Below are 17,785 nucleotides of genomic sequence, written 5' to 3'. Positions count from 1 at the left end.
AAAGAAAATCAGTCTGAACACGGCAGAGCATGAAACATTATTTATTTCCCGTTCACAGTGTGTACATTGTGTGCTTTTGTACCAGGTTACGCATCAGTAGCACATTAAATTGACCTCAGCTGTGAGACAGCAAAGATGAGCACATGCAAAAGTGCACACCATCAAAAAAATAATAAAAAAAATAGATTACAAAAAATAATTGAGAGAAAAAAACAAAACCAAAAACATCATACCAAAGAGTTAGTCCTGATGAAGAGGCCAGTCTGGAGAAAGTCTGACTGTAACATTCAGCTTGACGGTCATTACACTGACACTGGCTTCAAATACAGACAGGAAAATGACATTAATGTTTGCTAACTTTGTCCATTATTCAGTGAAAGCTGCTACATCAGACATCCCCTCCCTCTCACTCCAAATCTGTAATTATAAAACAAAAACTAATAGAATTATTACTGTGAGCGTTACACAGTGTCATCTTAACCCTGAAATGCAACATCCGTCTCGGTTCCTCACCGTTTCAGGAGCTAAGTCACTAAAGCTTTTCAAGTGGGCCTGTCCTCCCACAGCGCGCCCTAATCTGATGCAAAGCAGAACAAGAAAACAGCAGAAATCTGTTTCCCGACAGGACAAATGTGTAGCAGACGACTTCTAATTTAATGTGAAGCACAGAGAGAATTACACGGATTTCATGGAGGCTTTAAATACTGAAAGAAAATGAGTACCAACAGGACAGATACACAACAGCGTGTACAGTACCAACATGCAGGTTACACACAGTGATCACTGCATCACGTACAGACAACCATCAGCCTTCGTTTCTTCTGAGCAGAAGTCATCACGTCCTTTTGCATCGTCATCACAGCTACATGGGACATTTCTTAATGTTCTCTTCGTTTTCCAAAAATAAAATCTCCAACATTCAAAGCTCAGGTGTCATCTCTCTACAATATACAACACCACTCATAAACGTATATTTCATAGATATCATATATATATATATATATATATATATATAATCCATTTTACATATATTTAATCCATGTAAAATATTTTCAAGCAAGAAAAAATACACATCTATTCAATTGAAAATAATTTTTTTTATCCATATGAAATCAACTAGAGAAAAATTATATATATTTTTTTAATTCAATCCACTCAGAGGAAGATGTTAAAGTGAAATAAAAAATGCACACAAACTATACAAGCAATTAACCTACGAGTACAATCAGAGAAAGTATTCAGTTTATAAAAGAAAAAAAAAAGTTATATTTTAAATATGAGCAGGAAGATTTCCAAACCCCAACGCAGAAAAGAAAAAAAACTAAAACTCACCACAGCTGTGAGTAAAGACACCAGAGTTCATTTCGGGGGATTTTCTGTTGATCAAAACCCGACATACTCTGTTCCTACCACAATAAAGTTGGTCTGGAAATTAGTACCATGTTGTGATTACACAGAGGGGTACTTTCTGCATAAGGCACACAACACATTACATCCGTAAAGGTCAACTCACACAGGGTAAAGTTTTTTTTTTTTAAGAGGGATGTCTTTGTAATCTGTAACCGACTCAACTCCTGACACCACCATGCTGCTGATTTTTAAAACTCAACCCCTATTTTCACGTGCACAATTTGCGAAACAGTTTTAATCTTGAAAATGAAGCGCCTTTCAACCTTTGCAATGATGTCCAGAGTTAAATAGAGACTGTACTGGCTGCTGCTTGTTCCAGTCTGCGTTATGTGTGCTGCACAGACTTCTGTCCAAGTTAAGAACAGCAGAAACACAAGACATTAAAATGAATGTTGTTTAAGGGAAACTCGAAGTTATTTTGTCAACACCTCCAAATATGTAACCAGAAAATATGCACGCGTTAACCTAGCACGTCCAAGTTCTTTGCATAAAAAAGTTGTGAGTATAAGCAAGATGTGATTTTATTGAAGAGAGTAGCTGTAACTTTACAAACTCAAAAAGGGATGAAATATGTTTCATGTACTCAAGTCGAATCAAAACAAAGAGCAAACCAGCTAACAGTAGCCTAGCACTTCAGCAAACTGTTATGCAATAAAAAAAATCATCAGCAGGAATAAAATGTGAGCTGCATTTAGCAAGTTCAGTCAGAAATTACTTCAGAATCAGCTTTAGAGGACTGGTTAAATACGCTAGTGTGGTGGCATTAGCCTACCGTACTGGCAAACTGCTCAACATGAAGAGCTCATTACCAAGAGCAAGATGAGAATTTTCTGAAGACTAACTAACAAATAATAATATCAAAGAAAGAGTAAACATGCTAGCTTTAGCCGAGCGCTTCAGGACTTCAGATAACCGTCTGAAGTCCTTCAGATATACGCAGGAGCAAGACGTGGCTTTGTCAACTTCTGTAACAGTGACTGGAGTCAGATCTCATCAACAAAATCTAGTTGGGATTGGATAGCTGTCAAATGTATCAATGAATTACTAAACCAGAGTAAACATGCTAGTGCTAGCCTAGCATCATTGGGCCAAACAATGGCTATCATAAGCAGGAGTAAAACATGAGTTCATTACAGATGCTTAAGATCTGGTTGGATGAAAATCGCTGTTGCTGTCTGGCACATCATTGATGAGTGAGTTATGTTGGATACAATCTCAAAACAAATGTAAACCGAATCAGTATTTTTAAGCTTGTGTGTGTGTTATTATTTCAAGACTTATTGGGCTCAGACTCTGTGGCAGCAAATGCCTTAATCTTAAGCTCCTGATTGCTATCAGGGACGAAAATAATCCCTGACTGGGAAGATCCCAGTTAGCCGAGTTGAGATTTCTAAATATTTGCATAGTACACAAGTTTGTTAAAGTGTTTACAGTGAGCGAGGCCAGTGCAGAAATTGTTCTGGACTTTGTATTTTTCTTTGTCGTTAACCATTCCTGGAATTACCATGACTGATTCTTTTTAGCTTTTTAGAAGCACGCCAAAGACTTTATGGGCAAATCGTTAACGCAGAGCAGCACTCGAGAAGTGGAGAAACAGCCGCTATTAAACTGCCACACCGACTGGCGTCTGGCATAAATCATAAGAACAACGGACCATAAATGTAGTAATCCCAACCCAAGCAAGAGAAAGAGTTTTCTCTTCCTCTGGGTTTGTGGTGACGCAGAGAACGACACGAAGCCGGGATCCCTGGATGCTGATGCTTCTCTCCACAGGAGAGATGCTTATAAAAATACTTTAGACCCTGAACACATTACATCCATGCAGCGACTCAAAGACCTGCAGCATATTGCTTCATTACAGTACAATCGTCCTCCACTGCAGTACAGTGCAGAGCATTTCCTAGTCAGACACAGGTTGCATTTCCTATTAAAACACAAAGAAAGGAAAAAAGACAAAAAAGGAGAAACATAAGCATGATATCTGTCAACAAATACTAGAAAGATTCCACACAGTTAAAATGAATCTTCCAAAAACTTCAACACGACATATTCCTGCTATTCATGACCCATTTTGTGGTTGATATCTTCAGAACGTAAACAGCCTTAAGGCAAAGTGCCACACAGAGGTTAAGGAAAAAGCACAGAGAGGTGGAATAACGGGAACGGAGCTTGTTTTGGACCGTTTGTGGGATTGGATTCATCAACATCCTTCAAAGTTCGCCAACAACTGTTCTCAATTTGTAAAGCCGGCATTGAGAAGCATGCCAAGAGTAGCAAAAAGCCGATGGAAACAGAAACATAAAGAAAAAGAAATGAAGTAAAAACTCTGGCTTTTCTCAGTCATTCGATGGTTTGCTTCATCAGGTATTTAGTCTTAACAGATAGGAGTAACGTTAACACAAAAATAACACACAGCTCATCAAGAACATCTACTTCTCTATGAATGTGAACTGCTGTATTTAGGATCCTGATTAGAAAGTACCTGCAGTGATTTCTAAAGTTTAAGACATCAGTATCAAAACAAATCACATGTCTGCTTAAGGCATAGTGACCAAAATCATGAATCCAACAAGGTTTAATCAGTTTCAAAGGCCTGCATGGACATTGTGCATCTTGCTGGTTTTGCAGTTTAGTACCAGGTAATAATGGGTGATAATCATAAATTAATCCACGGGTGCAAATGTTTAGTATGAAATGTTCAGAACGCTTCTGAACATTTCAGACTAAATGAAATGTTTATTTAATATGAACATTTCAATGTCAAAGAAACATGATGTTGTGTTTAAGAGAAATTGGCCCTTTGAAATCCTTACAAGGTACGGACATTAAATAAATGAAGCTAAAGTGCTCAGTAGAGATGCACCGATCGACCAGCTGAACGTTGAAATCAGCCAATTTTTCAGCCCAAAGACTCAAAAATGAGATTTTCTATTCATTGAATGCAACAAAATGTACGAACGTCCACCAAAATGAGTCCATAAACATCAACCGATAACCATGCACATTTAGTTTATTAAAATCAGATAATATTTAGTTATATTTGCTTTGAAGCAGAAAGTACAATAAGCCATATTTAATAGTACGTCTATAAAATAACCTGCAGCATGTTTATTTTTCTTTTATGTGTTATGGTCCTCAGAATAAAGAAATTGTTTCGGCAGTTCAGACCTGGAGGAGGATCAGAAATCGGTATCGGCATGGAAATGGTGATCAGTGCATCTCTAGTGTTCAGATTTTTGCAGACAGATAAAGAAAACTGAACTGAAAGCGACGCAGAAATCTCCACCTCTTCTCATGCATCTTATTTGTCTTATAGATTAAGTTTAACATTAATAATATCTAACAAATGTAGGAACATTTAAATTTATTTCACCTTTTAACTGTATGTTTTCCTGATTTGAATCATAATTTAATGTTTGTTATAATTTCACTCACTTTTTGAACATTTTTTAGGTATTCTTGCTGTAAACTAATTTATTTGACCAAGATTTCCTTCCAGTAGATGGAGGACAGGTGGAGGACAGGTGGAGGACTCTGCAGTGCTTCCTTTCAGCGTGACCAGCTCTTTGCTCTGAGGCTTTTTGTTTGTTTTGGCTCTTATTAGGTTTGTTCATAACGTTCCCTTATCATGGAGGGTTCAGCTGATCAGCTGTAATAGACGACAGGAATCTGAGTCAGTTTTCCTTTTCCTGTCGTCTTTAGGACTTCTCTGTGGCTTTTCCTTGGGCCTGATGGTGGCTGTTGCTGCAGTGGACTTGAGAGAGGCGAAGCGATGAGCTGAGGCAACACATGGACTCTATCTCTTCCAGCAGGCCCGGGTCCGACCCTCCAGCCGACTCCGAGCCTTCACACTGACCCAGACACAGACCCAATCCCAGCAGCTTGTCTTTGGGAGCCTCTTTCTCCTCCTTCTTCTCCTCCTCCTCCTTCTTCCAGGGGACCTGGACCTGGCTGCTCTCTCTGCTGCGCTCCCTCCGGATCGACCGCTCGTGGTAGTTTTTCACCATCTCTTTGGACATGACCTTTCTCCTCAGGATGCCGGTGGACCCGGTTTGGTTCCGGGTTTGGGAGGGCTCAGAGTTGACTTGAGGGTCTGAGATGGTGCGACTCCGGCTGGTCAGTTCCGGAGAAGAGTCTGGGTGAGATGCAGGTGGGGATGGGGGTGTAACTTTATGGGGCAGCAGGGGGGAATAGGAGAACCGGTGGTCTCCTGGGGGTCGACCCGAAGGCATGAGGAGGTGGGAATCGGGACTGGACTTAGAGGAGAAGAGGGGAGGAGGATCTGACTTGGTGCCGTTGGCATCATGGGAAGGAGGTGAAGCTGAGCAGGGGGTCACTGCAGAGAAGGCTGCGAGGTTTTTGGACCCCTTCAGGCTACTCTTGTTGGGCTGCCTGCGTGGGGACGGAGGAAGGTGTTTTCCATGGACGGCGCTGTCATCCTGGCCCATGTTCCATCCGCCGTGATCGGCGCCACCATCAAAGCTGCTGTTGTCTGCAACTGCGGAGTCGCTGCAAGGTGAAGGCTTTGACTGGACAAGGTAAAAGAAAGAAACAAAAGCAGAAATTACAAAAAAGAAAATACATCTGCACTCTAAGGATCTGTAAGTTGTGATTGCATTCCTTCACAATAAATTAGCAAATACACCCTCATCTATTTTCTATACAGTCACATTGTTGACAAATTAAAATTTTATGTATGTACACCTTTAAAGCCTCAATGAAAACATGTTTATGCATTCTTCACTCTTTGGTGCAAAAAGTGGTTTAAAATCTATCTACTAATATTTGTTTATATAATATCTTCCAGTGAAGATGGGACTGCACATGAAAATGTTTTTTTTTAACCCTTCAGGTGTCAAACAAAACCGACAAATGGCGAATATACCTTGTGAAACAAACTCAGAAATAGTCACAACAGTTTGGATACACTCCTTCTTTCTTGCAGAAAGTTTCTGTCATTTTTATGTTTTGGGGGAGGGATGGAAAGTTTCTGTTGATCGTTTTGCAAATAAGTTTTTGGTGTGTTTAATCACAAAAAATTTTACAAAACTTTAGATAAGACACAGACAAGATATCGACATACAACTTTATATTGTAGCAGAAAGACTTTCAGTATTCAAGAACTGATTCAAAGATACATAATTGCACAGGAATGCAAAGTAAAAATTTCCCTCCATGTCCTCTAGGGGGCTCCACACGTTTTGGTCTTTGTTTTGTATCTTTATTCTATCACAGATTAACTTGGGCATACCTGGACCTTGAAGTCCACGTCATCCAGGGACCTTAAGAAGTCCAAGCTCTTGGCAGCACTGAGTTTTCCTTGGTCCATTGTTGTGGTGGTCAGAGAGTCCAGGATTTCCTCCAGCAGGTTCATCTGGCTGGAAGGCGACGAGTCGATGTGTGGATAGAAGGAGTCCGAATCGTCGCTGTCTTCTGTGTACGAACAGACCTCGCCGCTGTCTTCAGAGGAGATCCTGGATTAAAAAAAAACAACAAATAAAAACACGTAGCACAATTATATTTCATGTAACGTACTAAAAAGAAGAGATGCAAGGCCACTTCGCAGTAAATTTGATAAATTAAGAGTTTCCATTCCAGTATAACCACAAAAGGTCAGGATAAACGTTAGCTGTGCAGAAAACCAGAATTTTTTTAGTCTTTAAATGTCATAGGAAGAAAAACTCCAAAGCAAAACTGAAACATCAGGTGTCCATAACATGCTTACAGATGTTAGAGGTTCTGACAGTAACTGAGAAACAAAATATGTGGTAGATGAGAAAATGCTAAAATTAACATCTCAGTGGGAGTTGTGTGAATAAATATTATAAGAATAAATGAATAACTTAACTTTCTATGGTCAGGGTGTTGGTCCACTCTGTTTATTTACATCCAAAATCAGTGCTGAAAACCTTGGACCCAAGAAACTGGCCTGACCAAAACCCCACAGTGAGCACTTTTCAAACTGATTTGCTGAAATAAATGAACTTTTATACTAAATTTACTGAAATGCACCTGTTGCTCTAGCAACCCGACAGTGGTGTCCATCCAATGATGCTGTAAGTAAATGGGTCCACTGGAGGGCAGTATTATCATTAGCAACAGAAACATATGACTTTGTGTCTGGACCAAAGGCAGTCAACTTCTCAATCAGCCAAAGTTGCCTAATCTGGCATCTTTGTTCATACAGAAAAGAAAAATAAAGCATCGCCGTCAGCTACTTACTTGCTCGCAGTGTCCAACTCATCATCGTCGAGACCGTAGCCGAGATCTCGAGGGCCCATGCTCATGGGAGACTTGTTTAAGTTGTGCTGTTAATGAGAATAACAAAGCAAGGGGAAGCGGTTAACACATATGATCACAACAAAAGTGGACCTGGGGGGGTCTCAGTTACTCTGTTATAATAACAACCAGGGTTCTGCAGAGATGGAGGGACTCATAAGACTACAGAAAAAAAAGTGTGTCAGGTGAGTCCCCATAAGAGAGAACAAGTATCTTGTTTTAATGAGTCCAGGCCCTGAGGGTTGAGACTAAATTTGTCAAATTTGGATCTGCAGGGGAAAAGAAAACCCTTTAAGATCCCCCGCAGTAATTTGCCGAGCTCAGCATTACGTAGAAGCTAAAAGGCACTTGAGTGCTGCAACACGGGTGACTACATTGATCATTTGCATTATGGCACCGGCACATGTGATCGTATTTGTCACAGCAGAGAGCTGAGTGATCAGTGTGGAGCGTAGTTGTCTGCCGCGGTGGGTTTAATAAGCCACCTGTGTACTGAGTTTAATGGGCGGGTTAAGGAAGAGACAGAAGCTTTACAGAGCAGGGCAGGACTCACCCCCCATGGGAGCCCAAATCTGCCCCAGGCCACTTATTAACATGCCTTCCACTACGACGCACATGTTCCTCTCACTATGTGTTCATGTTCACTGATGTTAACACTATCTCTCATCTTCTAATTTACACTCTTTGGTGTTTGCTGCTCACCTTCTGTGTCTGTTTTCTTTTGCTCTAACTGTCCCCCAGCCTGCGCTTCCCTCAGAAACAATCAGGAGTTTCAGCTCGCATCGTTTTTAAAGCCGACAGACTTTTCTGTAAAATCAAACTGGATTTAAGTGCAGTTTGTTAATAGAGCAAAACGCCATGGTCTTAAACTGCTCTTTGTAAAAAAAAATTTTTGTCAAGACGAAGGAATAAATCAAACACATGATAAATTAAAACAAATTCAATAATTTCCATTTGCATGATTTATTGTTCTTCTCTTTTCTGTCTTTCTACCAAAAACTGGATGACAAAAGTCTTCAGTCTGCTGCTTTGGTCTCTACTAGATCTTTTTTTAAAGGAACAATTTAGTTTACAGAGACTTCATCATTCATTTTATTCATTGTTTCTGTTATTTTGTTAAATTATTTTGGATATTTAAAATGTCTTCCAGTGCCAGTGGTAAATGATCTTTATTACTACTTTTATTACTTACATTATTACTATAGTCTTATTTGAAAATGATTTACAATCAACAGTATTATTGTTTATTGCAATAACTTCTGAGACAACTTATTAATCAGGAAAATTGGCTATCATCAGAAGCCTAATCAAGATAAAATCTGACCTCCACTTTGCCTGATTACATCCGATCAGGGAACTCAGAGTTATTTCGGATCCACTTGGATTGTTGAAACTTTTCTCTTTATTTGCACTTTTAATTCAAATTCTATGTTCAAAGGTGTTTAATAACGACTCTATGATCCTTGGTGATAATTTAGAGTCATGTTTTTCTGATACATTATGGTCAAAACTGATCACCGGGTAGCCAGATTTGCATTTGTGCCACTGTGCTTGCACTTGTTTTGGTGCATATAAAATATATACATTCTTCATATCATCATCAGAAATCCAAGATGTAGCATGAACCAAGCTTTAACTCCTCACTTTTCAATTTCAGACTTCTTGTCCACTTCAGCTGGATTATATGATTGAGACAAAATTAACTCTTGTTTAGCTGCTTCGTCAAAAACTAAGCTGGTTACTCAAATTAATCACTTCTTTTTCTGGTTTTCCTCCTTAGATGTCAAAAGAGAAAATTCAAAAGACTAAAGTTTACCCCAGATTTATGAACCATAATGTGTCAAAGTCAACAGCAAATCCTCCAACATCTTTACTGATGCAAGCTGATCGGCTTGTTTCTTCTGCCACTTGTGATGTCATCAACCCAAATTCACACAAAGTACAATTAGCAACTTATTTATTGTTTTAAAAATGTAATTTTATAGAATCTTGCCGCCAAACGCGACACTTCAGTATCTATCTACATGTGGTTTTACTGTCAGTGCATTTTGTTAAGGATTATACACACCACTGGTTGGATATCTTTAAGAGCGCTTAGCTCCACCTCCATGTTTTTTTCATGCACTGTTACTCTGGAAGTGTCAAATACAAAATAAAGAAACTCCTCAGACAGAAAGTGACTCCAGCTCATAGTAAAAAGGTAAAGAAAAGCAGTCAAAGGTGACTGAAAATGTGACCAGCAAAGAGGGCGATGAATGGAAAGTGGAGAGAAGGAAATGTAGGAAGGTGAGGGAAGAACTTTGTATGAATTGATGGGAACGGCGTGTGTATGGATGAATGAATGCGTGTGTGTGTGTGTGTGTGTAGAGGCGGGTTTCAGGGGGAGAGTAACTGCGAATCAAGCTGGTCCTGATTAGTGGCACCAGTGCCAGCCAGACAGGCGGAATGTAACGTGTGGCTGCGCTGCCCTCATTTAGGGCCCGTGTTCGGCCATGAGAGACGCGCACGCTAACACGCACACTCCATCACATCCGCACCCTATTACCAAAAAAACACAAAGAGTTAAAGTGCCACTTTCTCCATAAAAGTCAGTGAAGGAGATGTGTGCAGTAGCCACTTAAGCCTCTCAGCCATCAGGCTAAACATGAACACATGTGGCGGCACTGCTGATTGGTCGAGCTGCTCCCCTTCCATGGTAGCTTGGAGCCATAATGAAAGAGATTTCAGAGGGGCTCAGGCCTGGGATCCCTAAACAGCCTTTAATGGGTTCCTGTGTCAGGGCCGTAAATCTGGGGCCCGGGCCGACACGCCAGCCAGCCGTGGCAGGCCGGCGGAGCGGAGATGCACCTGTGATACAGCGGGGACGAGTCCGCTTCAGACAGAAACATGACGGTTACATGTGTTGTATGATCGGAGTGCAAACAGTTTGTTTCAACCGGAGCAGCCCCCACTCCCCCCCACCCTCCTCTGCATTTAGGTGTTTATTAAAGCAAGGTGAACCCAAACACCAGCAGACACAGGTCACGACGCCTGGCTCTCTGATCTCGGTTACAGCTCTGGTGCCGTCTGCCTGACAGGAAGTTCCACGGGGAGCCGTAAACGGATGGGACCTCACTTTCCGGCTTTATCAATTTGTCATTCCCGCTCTTCATCGTGACCCCGTGGTGCGACATTTAAGATTAAACTGCTGCAACACCAAAGCGACTGAAGTGCCACCAGCTGGTTTAACCAGCTGGTTTAGATCATTTTCTCTCTTTAAAAAAACCATGCTGGATTCCTGTCGGTAAAATCCACAAGGTAAAACAATCTGCCTCTCCAGAGCTGTAAGAGACCTCAGACAGAAGCTGATTCACAATAAGTCAACAACAGCAATAACAAAAACATGCAGACATTCACAATAAGAGCTTCTCCCTTCGCTGAAGCCGTGACAGCTCTGTCACCATCCCACTTCTCCCCAGGCCTGACAGGGCAGTGGAGAGCACGAAATAGGAGAACAACAGATTATCATACTGCTCCTTCATTAGTTCCTTGCTGTCGGCTAATGGGAAGCTGAAAGGTGAAAATGAAAAAGCGATTCCCGCTCCATGCCTCCCTGTCTCTCATTTTCTCCCTCCGTCACTCTGCTGCCACTGACAGATGTCACCGTTTCGGTCTGTCTGTCTGCCTGGCTCTTGGTTCCTTCCTCTGCGCCGCGTTGCCACAAGTAAAGACCGAACACAGTCAGAGCTCAGGCAGTGAAAGAGTCAGGGGGGAAGCAGGAGAAGCAGAAAAAAAAAAAAAAACAGAAATGCAACAGTTATTTCAGTGACTCGATTCGGTTTTTCTGAATATGCAGAGAAGATTGATATGTTTCTTTAATATGGAAAAGATACGGAATGCCTGCTTCCTTATCAATGTATAGAAGCTTAATTATTTTCCTATTTGTATCTTGATTTAACTATTTTGACCTTCAACAGAAGCATAAAAATACCAAAATATTACAAGTAGAGAAACAGTGATTGTGCTTTTCTGAGGATAGACCAGATCACCTGCTGACTGAGATTTTTTTCTATAGGCCATAAAATATTAAAGAGAAAAAAAAAGTTGCAGAAAATACACTGACCGAGGTAGTTTTGAACCCAACAGCACATGAAAGAAGTGTGTGATTATCCCCATTAATCCATCAAAGTCTGGGTCCCCCAATCATAATAAATACTTAGACATTTTATGACAGCTGAACATCAGTCTTTTACAACCAGATTCAACTCACTATTAAACGGAACGAGTTTTGAGTCTAAAAACATACTTTGCTCAAAAGAGGTCGCATGTCTCATTCCAAGAGAAAATGAGAAATTTAATACCTCACTTTATACCTCAATGTCTCGAATTTGTTACTAAAAGTACCATTTGTCTTTTTGTTTTAAGATGTAGAGACGTTAGTGGCCTTTATTCACAGGATTTATACAGACAGACATGTAACATGGATGGTTGCATGCAAGACAGAAAGCCTCTGTACTGCTATGCCAGACGGTAAGCAGAAATAGAAACTGATGGAAAAACATAGTCTCGATGCTTTATAATAAAAATGTATTTCTTTGATCATTTGAAATAGAAATATCCTTTGTTGTTCCTTTGTGGGGAAACTCATTACCAGCAGAAAAGTGTGAGGCAAATGGATGCAGATTCACACAAAGGGTGAAAATATAACGGTAATCATGAAAAGTGAGAGATTCTACAGCAAGAGCAAATTTACAGCATAACTTAAAATATTGTATGGCATAATCAACACAAAATGTTTCAGTATTTCACCTTCACAACACTGCCAACGACAACGCCTATAACTTGTACATCTTTATCAATGATTGTGAGCAGACTATGCCTGATAATTAAAATAGATCAATACAAAAGAAAAAAAAAACATCACATCAAAGAGGCATTTTTTATTCAACAGATGCCCTGACCAGACTCTTTTACACCAATTTTCATGAGCCTTTGAGGTCAGATCTGCTGATTTTTAAGCAATTATGATTTTTCTGTGGATTTAAAAAGGGCCAAAAAATGTGCTGCAGGTCAAAATGTTAAGGTAGCTTTGACTTCAACAAAAAAAATGACGTAATTAAAAGATAAGCCTCTGTAATTATCAAAACATGTTCCAAATATAAAAAATAAGGTTAAACTAAAACAAAATACATCAGAGCACACGCTGCTGCTGATTGATTTGTTTAAAAACTTTTTTAATGAGTAGGAATAAAAACATTGGATTGTTCAGATTCAATTACCGATCAGAGCTTATCTGCAAACTCTGATAAAAACAGTCGTGCTGCAATATAAATCTACACTGCATATAAAAAGTTGCAATAAAATCACTTATCTCCTCCTCTCTGAATGTTCTTTTGCTAAAGTCAAGCTATGAAATGAATCCAAACTAATAATATATCTTTAGATTTAAATTGCTAAATGGTCATGCATGAAATGCATTACAGTAGCTTGATCAGGAGAAACAAACTTTTCCCTAAACTTGACTTTTCTCACTGTGCGACCGGCGAAGTGAAGCAGCTACGCCTCTCAGCAGCAGGGCCAAAAAAACGAGCTGGACATATATTTTATATAGCATTTCTGAGTGGGCAGTGATCTCACAGCTTGGCAGTGCATGTTAAAGAATGCTGATAAAATGCAAGCAAACATTGGGGAGAACCAAAGAATTCGCATATGAACGGCCAACTATTTGTTTGCTTTAAAAGAACGAATAAAAAAAGAAATAACAGGAGGAGAAATTCACAGTTCCTCTGTCCAGCTGGCTGCAACTTAAACAGGAGCAATAGAAGAAGAAGAAGGAGAATGCAGTATGCTCATTTTGTCAGAGCAAACTAAATCCTTACAGTGAAATGACCATGTCTGTAAATCAGTGCAGCACTTTATAACCACCAGTAGATGGCACTTTAGCTCCAGAGAGGAAGGCAGCAAGTCTCTGAGGAGAATATGAACACAGCAAGTGGAGACAACAAATTCATACAAATAACCATGAAAACACATGCTCAGCTATGGAGAGAGACACTGCACTTAAACTAACCTGTGATGCACTCAAATATCTAGCATTAATACAAGACATTATCATCATAACTGGGCTAACTATACTAGAAAATATCATTTTCACCTCGACAAACACAATCAAATATGCTCCATAATTTACAACTCATTATTACAGCATGGATTATCCACCATCTATTCACTTTCTGCAGAAACCAGCTCTTTGGTGTAACCTGAACACAGTGAACTCTCAATGAGCAACATGTGTAGAAATCAATCCTTGAGCTCCAAGACAAATTTCAGCCCTAATTTACATTTCTTGAGAATCATACTCAACCACTGCAGGATGTGAATACACGAGGCACAAAAACTCAGGTGAACAGTCAAACACTGAGCTGTCTTTAAAAAAAACAAAAAAAAAACACCTGTGATTTCTTTTTCCTGTTTTACATCTGTGTGAGCCCCCCCGGTCTCCCCTGAACCCCGAGTTGCTCTCCAGGCTGGCATCCCTCCTACCTCACCAGGTGAGCCTGGGGCTCAGGCCGGCCACGTGCCTGCTGGCTGTCATTGTCTATAACACTGTCCCAACCTCTACCTCTCCTCTGTGCTCTTAGCAGCTGTCACTCTGCAGCTTCCAACCTGAGGCAAACTGCAAAATGCATGCCTGTTTGTGCACGCTGAGCACACAGGCACAATGTAGTCTTTGGATTAAAGCGCTCTGGTACAGACATACATTCTATTTGCATCACAAAAGCACATAAAACACACAAGCAAACATGCATATAGTAAAATAAATATTAAACACAATCTGGTGCTAAAGGAGCCAGAAGAAATGCAGAAACATTCAGGAGTCCAATTCAGTCCCGCTTTCGTCAAACGAAATGATCCATGCCCACATCCTCGGTCGACACACTCGCCGATCATTACAGATCATTCACACGGCCGGATGCAGCTCAAATTTAGATACATGTGACAGCGGCACTTCTACGTTGGCGCAGGAGTTAGCTGAGCATATAGAATAGGAATTTCATAACTGATTATTTTCCTGTGATGAATTAAAAAGAGGCAGACAGAGATGTTGGCTTCAAATATGAACAACGCTAAAAATGCAGAAGGAATATTTGCTTTATACAATAGTGTGGAATGTCACTAATTATCTGCCAATTTTTGATGACAAACTAACCCTCACCCTTTTTTACATGTTATTTAATTTAACTTTAAATGAGAAACCAACACAAAGGCAAATAAGACAAAAATATGATTTTTACAAATTAAAATCTAAAAAATGTGGCTTGCATTTTTGTATTCAGACTCAGTACTTTAATCTCAGTGTAAATATGCTGTTCCAAAAAACCTCAGAGGTTTGATGGAGAAACAGTCAGACAAATTCACTAACCAGAGAACAGCAAGCTGCCCATGGAGACTCTGGAGGAGCTGCACATGGAGACTCTGGAGGAGCTGCACAGACACACAGCTCAGGCTGGACAATCTGTCAACCCACAAATCAGAACAGAACCTACCGACAGCGAAACATGGCAGTGAAAGCATCATGGTGTGGTCATTTTTAACTGTGATGAGACTTTAAAACTGATCATCACATTAGATCTTCATCAACCCTCACTGGGCTTGAGTTATTTTGTAAAGAAGAAAGGGCAACATTTTCCCTCTCCAGATGTGTAACACTGGTAGAAACTTCACCACCAACTACTGATGAGACTGAATATGTGTGCAGAGAACATTTTTCAGATTTATAAAAATGTTCAAAAACCATTCATACTTTTTCTCCAACTAAATTATGAGCAACATTGTGTTGGCCTATCACATTAAACTTAAAAAAAAGTCAAGTTACTCATTCTGCTTTGTTAAAACATTTAAGTTAAGATGCACACCTGAGAACAATTAAATGTACATACTGCCTTGTTACTTCTCAAACTCATGTATAAATGAACTGTTAAATTAAATACATTTTCAAAAACAGGTTAAAGCCTGTTTTCCTCCAACTGTGAGGTTTCTACTTCATCACTTTTTGAATTTTTGCAACTGAAAACTATTTTCTTTATTCCCTTCTAATCTTTTCCCACTCAAATAAATAAATCAAAGCCAGACTAAAGCATTATTTTTAGATTTGGCAACAAAATACTGTCATTGTAGTTTTCGCAGATGGTATGGACAGAAATTTGACCCTATAAATGGAGCGAAGAATAAAAGGTTGACCAAGCAAAAGGAAGCTTGCCGAGTGGGAGATGTTTGCAGGTAATTTCACTTAACCTTTATTTAACCGTGTTGGTCTCTTGAGATCAATTTCTCGAGGAAAGAACACCTGGTCAAGACGGTTGTGGGCAGAAGGAACATCAGTATCAACAATGTATAGGAGTCAGCCTCAAAGAGAGAAATAACTACAGATAAAAGGTGAATAATAAAGAGTTGAAACAATTGCTGTTTCCATAAACAGGAATGTAAATATGCCCTGTAATAAACAGGTGAAAATAGAAAAGAGTGCTTTCAGAAAACAAAGACCTGGAGAGCATCTCTACCTAAATGATTTGGGTTTTGCTTCTGTTTCCAGACTCAGTGGAAAAATGAAAAAGATGAGCTAGAAAATAGGACAAATGTATAAATTTTGCAACATTTTCTAGAGACATTTTTGTGGAGTTTCCATCTTTTGATGATTAATAAAAACATACAACCATAAATTATGAAAGTCCTCTTGGCTTCTGAATTTACAGTTTTTTTTTATTATGTTTTACACAAAAACCCTGATGAGAGTTTTCATATAGTTTAATTATTCATCCAACAAAATAAGAGAGGTGGGCCAGTAAGAAAAGACAGTAATGGTCAGAGTGTATGATTAACAAGAGAGTGATTGGCTACATGTAAACAGACACACAATAGCCACGCTGTGGGACACGCCGTCCTGCGTCCTGACCGTCCCTCCTCCCGCCGTCTCCAGGGACCTGTTACTGTGGCAATGAGCAGGCCTCAGTGGCATGAACATGGGTGTGAGTGTATATCCTGAGCCCGGTGTGTGTGTGTGTTAACAGTCAATCTGTGTGTGTGCGGCGGGCCGTCTTTGTGTGAGGGGGAGCGGCGGGGGAGGAGGGTGTCCGAGGAGGCCTTTAGAAAATCCCTAATTGCCGTTCTTCTCCTCTCTCTCCCCCGGCCGTCACACCTTCCCCACACTAAGACTTTCCAGCCTCATCACACACACAGGAAACACAACGCTAATTAGACACAGCACAAGCTCTCCTAATCACACCCGTACGCGGCTGCGACCGAAATGTCAGCATGTGCATGCAGGCATCCGTTGTTTTTTTTTTGTTGTTACTTTTTTTTTTTATTCCCACAGTCCACCTACAATTTATGTGTTTAAAAATAAGAGGTGGAAAATCCTCCAGAGGTGTAGATATGAGGTGGTAGATGACAAAAAGCTCCCTGAGGAAGTATTAACTTTTATATATTTTTTTTCACGGCTCAACTACAAAATTGAAAGTATTTTACTCGGATGAAATGAATTACTGTGAATTTTTCAAAATATCTTGCAAAAATGCATTTCCACTCAACCTGCAGATAATGACTTGAAATTTTGTCCTAGTGTAAATTATTCTCCTTTAGTATCATTTTAAATTTTTGGAATAAATAGAAATCTGAAGAGTGTGGTGTGCATTTGTAGTGATCTCTTCTGATGCTTGATACCCCCAAAGGAAAAGTTTTTGTAAACAACTGCATTCAGGTGATTTGTAAATTGAGTTTACATGTGTGTCATCTAATCACTGCATAAATACATCCTTTCTCTAAAGATGTTAGAAGTTTGTTACATTATAATAGTGGGAAAAAAATATCTTAATGAAGACCAGAGCTGACAGATCACAGATTAAGCGGTGGAAAAATGAAAAGCATGGTTAGGTTATAAAACAATATCCCAAAGCTTTGAGCATTTTGCTCAAACCACGACTCAAAAACAAAAAGGATGTGGTAAAAATTCAAACCTAACAAGCACATATACACTGAAAGCAAAAGGAGAGCATTGTTCAAAATAGCAACCAAAATACATGATAACTCTGGATGCACAGTGCAGGAAGGAGGAAAGGGT

General features: G+C 39.8%; 1 protein-coding gene across 2 annotated transcripts in view; it reads right to left on the bottom strand.

Annotated features, from left to right (window-relative positions):
* Positions 1-25: 25 nt before the first annotated feature.
* dennd1b (DENN/MADD domain containing 1B) overlaps positions 26-17,785 on the bottom strand; it is a 131,356-nt gene continuing 113,596 nt past the window's right edge. For both annotated transcript variants that reach the window (XM_055020310.1, XM_055020314.1), the window contains 3 exons: positions 7,633-7,718; positions 6,662-6,884; positions 26-5,939 (listed from right to left, as the gene is read on the bottom strand). In XM_055020310.1, coding sequence (XP_054876285.1) covers positions 5,109-5,939; positions 6,662-6,884; positions 7,633-7,718 — 1,140 coding nt within the window. In that variant the 3' untranslated portion in view covers positions 26-5,108. The remainder of the gene's footprint in view (positions 5,940-6,661; positions 6,885-7,632; positions 7,719-17,785) is intronic.

Source organism: Poeciliopsis prolifica, unplaced genomic scaffold (assembly GCF_027474105.1).
Source record: "Poeciliopsis prolifica strain line A6 unplaced genomic scaffold, Auburn_PproV2 SCAFFOLD002, whole genome shotgun sequence".
Lineage (NCBI taxonomy): Eukaryota > Metazoa > Chordata > Actinopteri > Cyprinodontiformes > Poeciliidae > Poeciliopsis > Poeciliopsis prolifica.
This window is presented reverse-complemented; position numbering and strand designations above follow the sequence as displayed.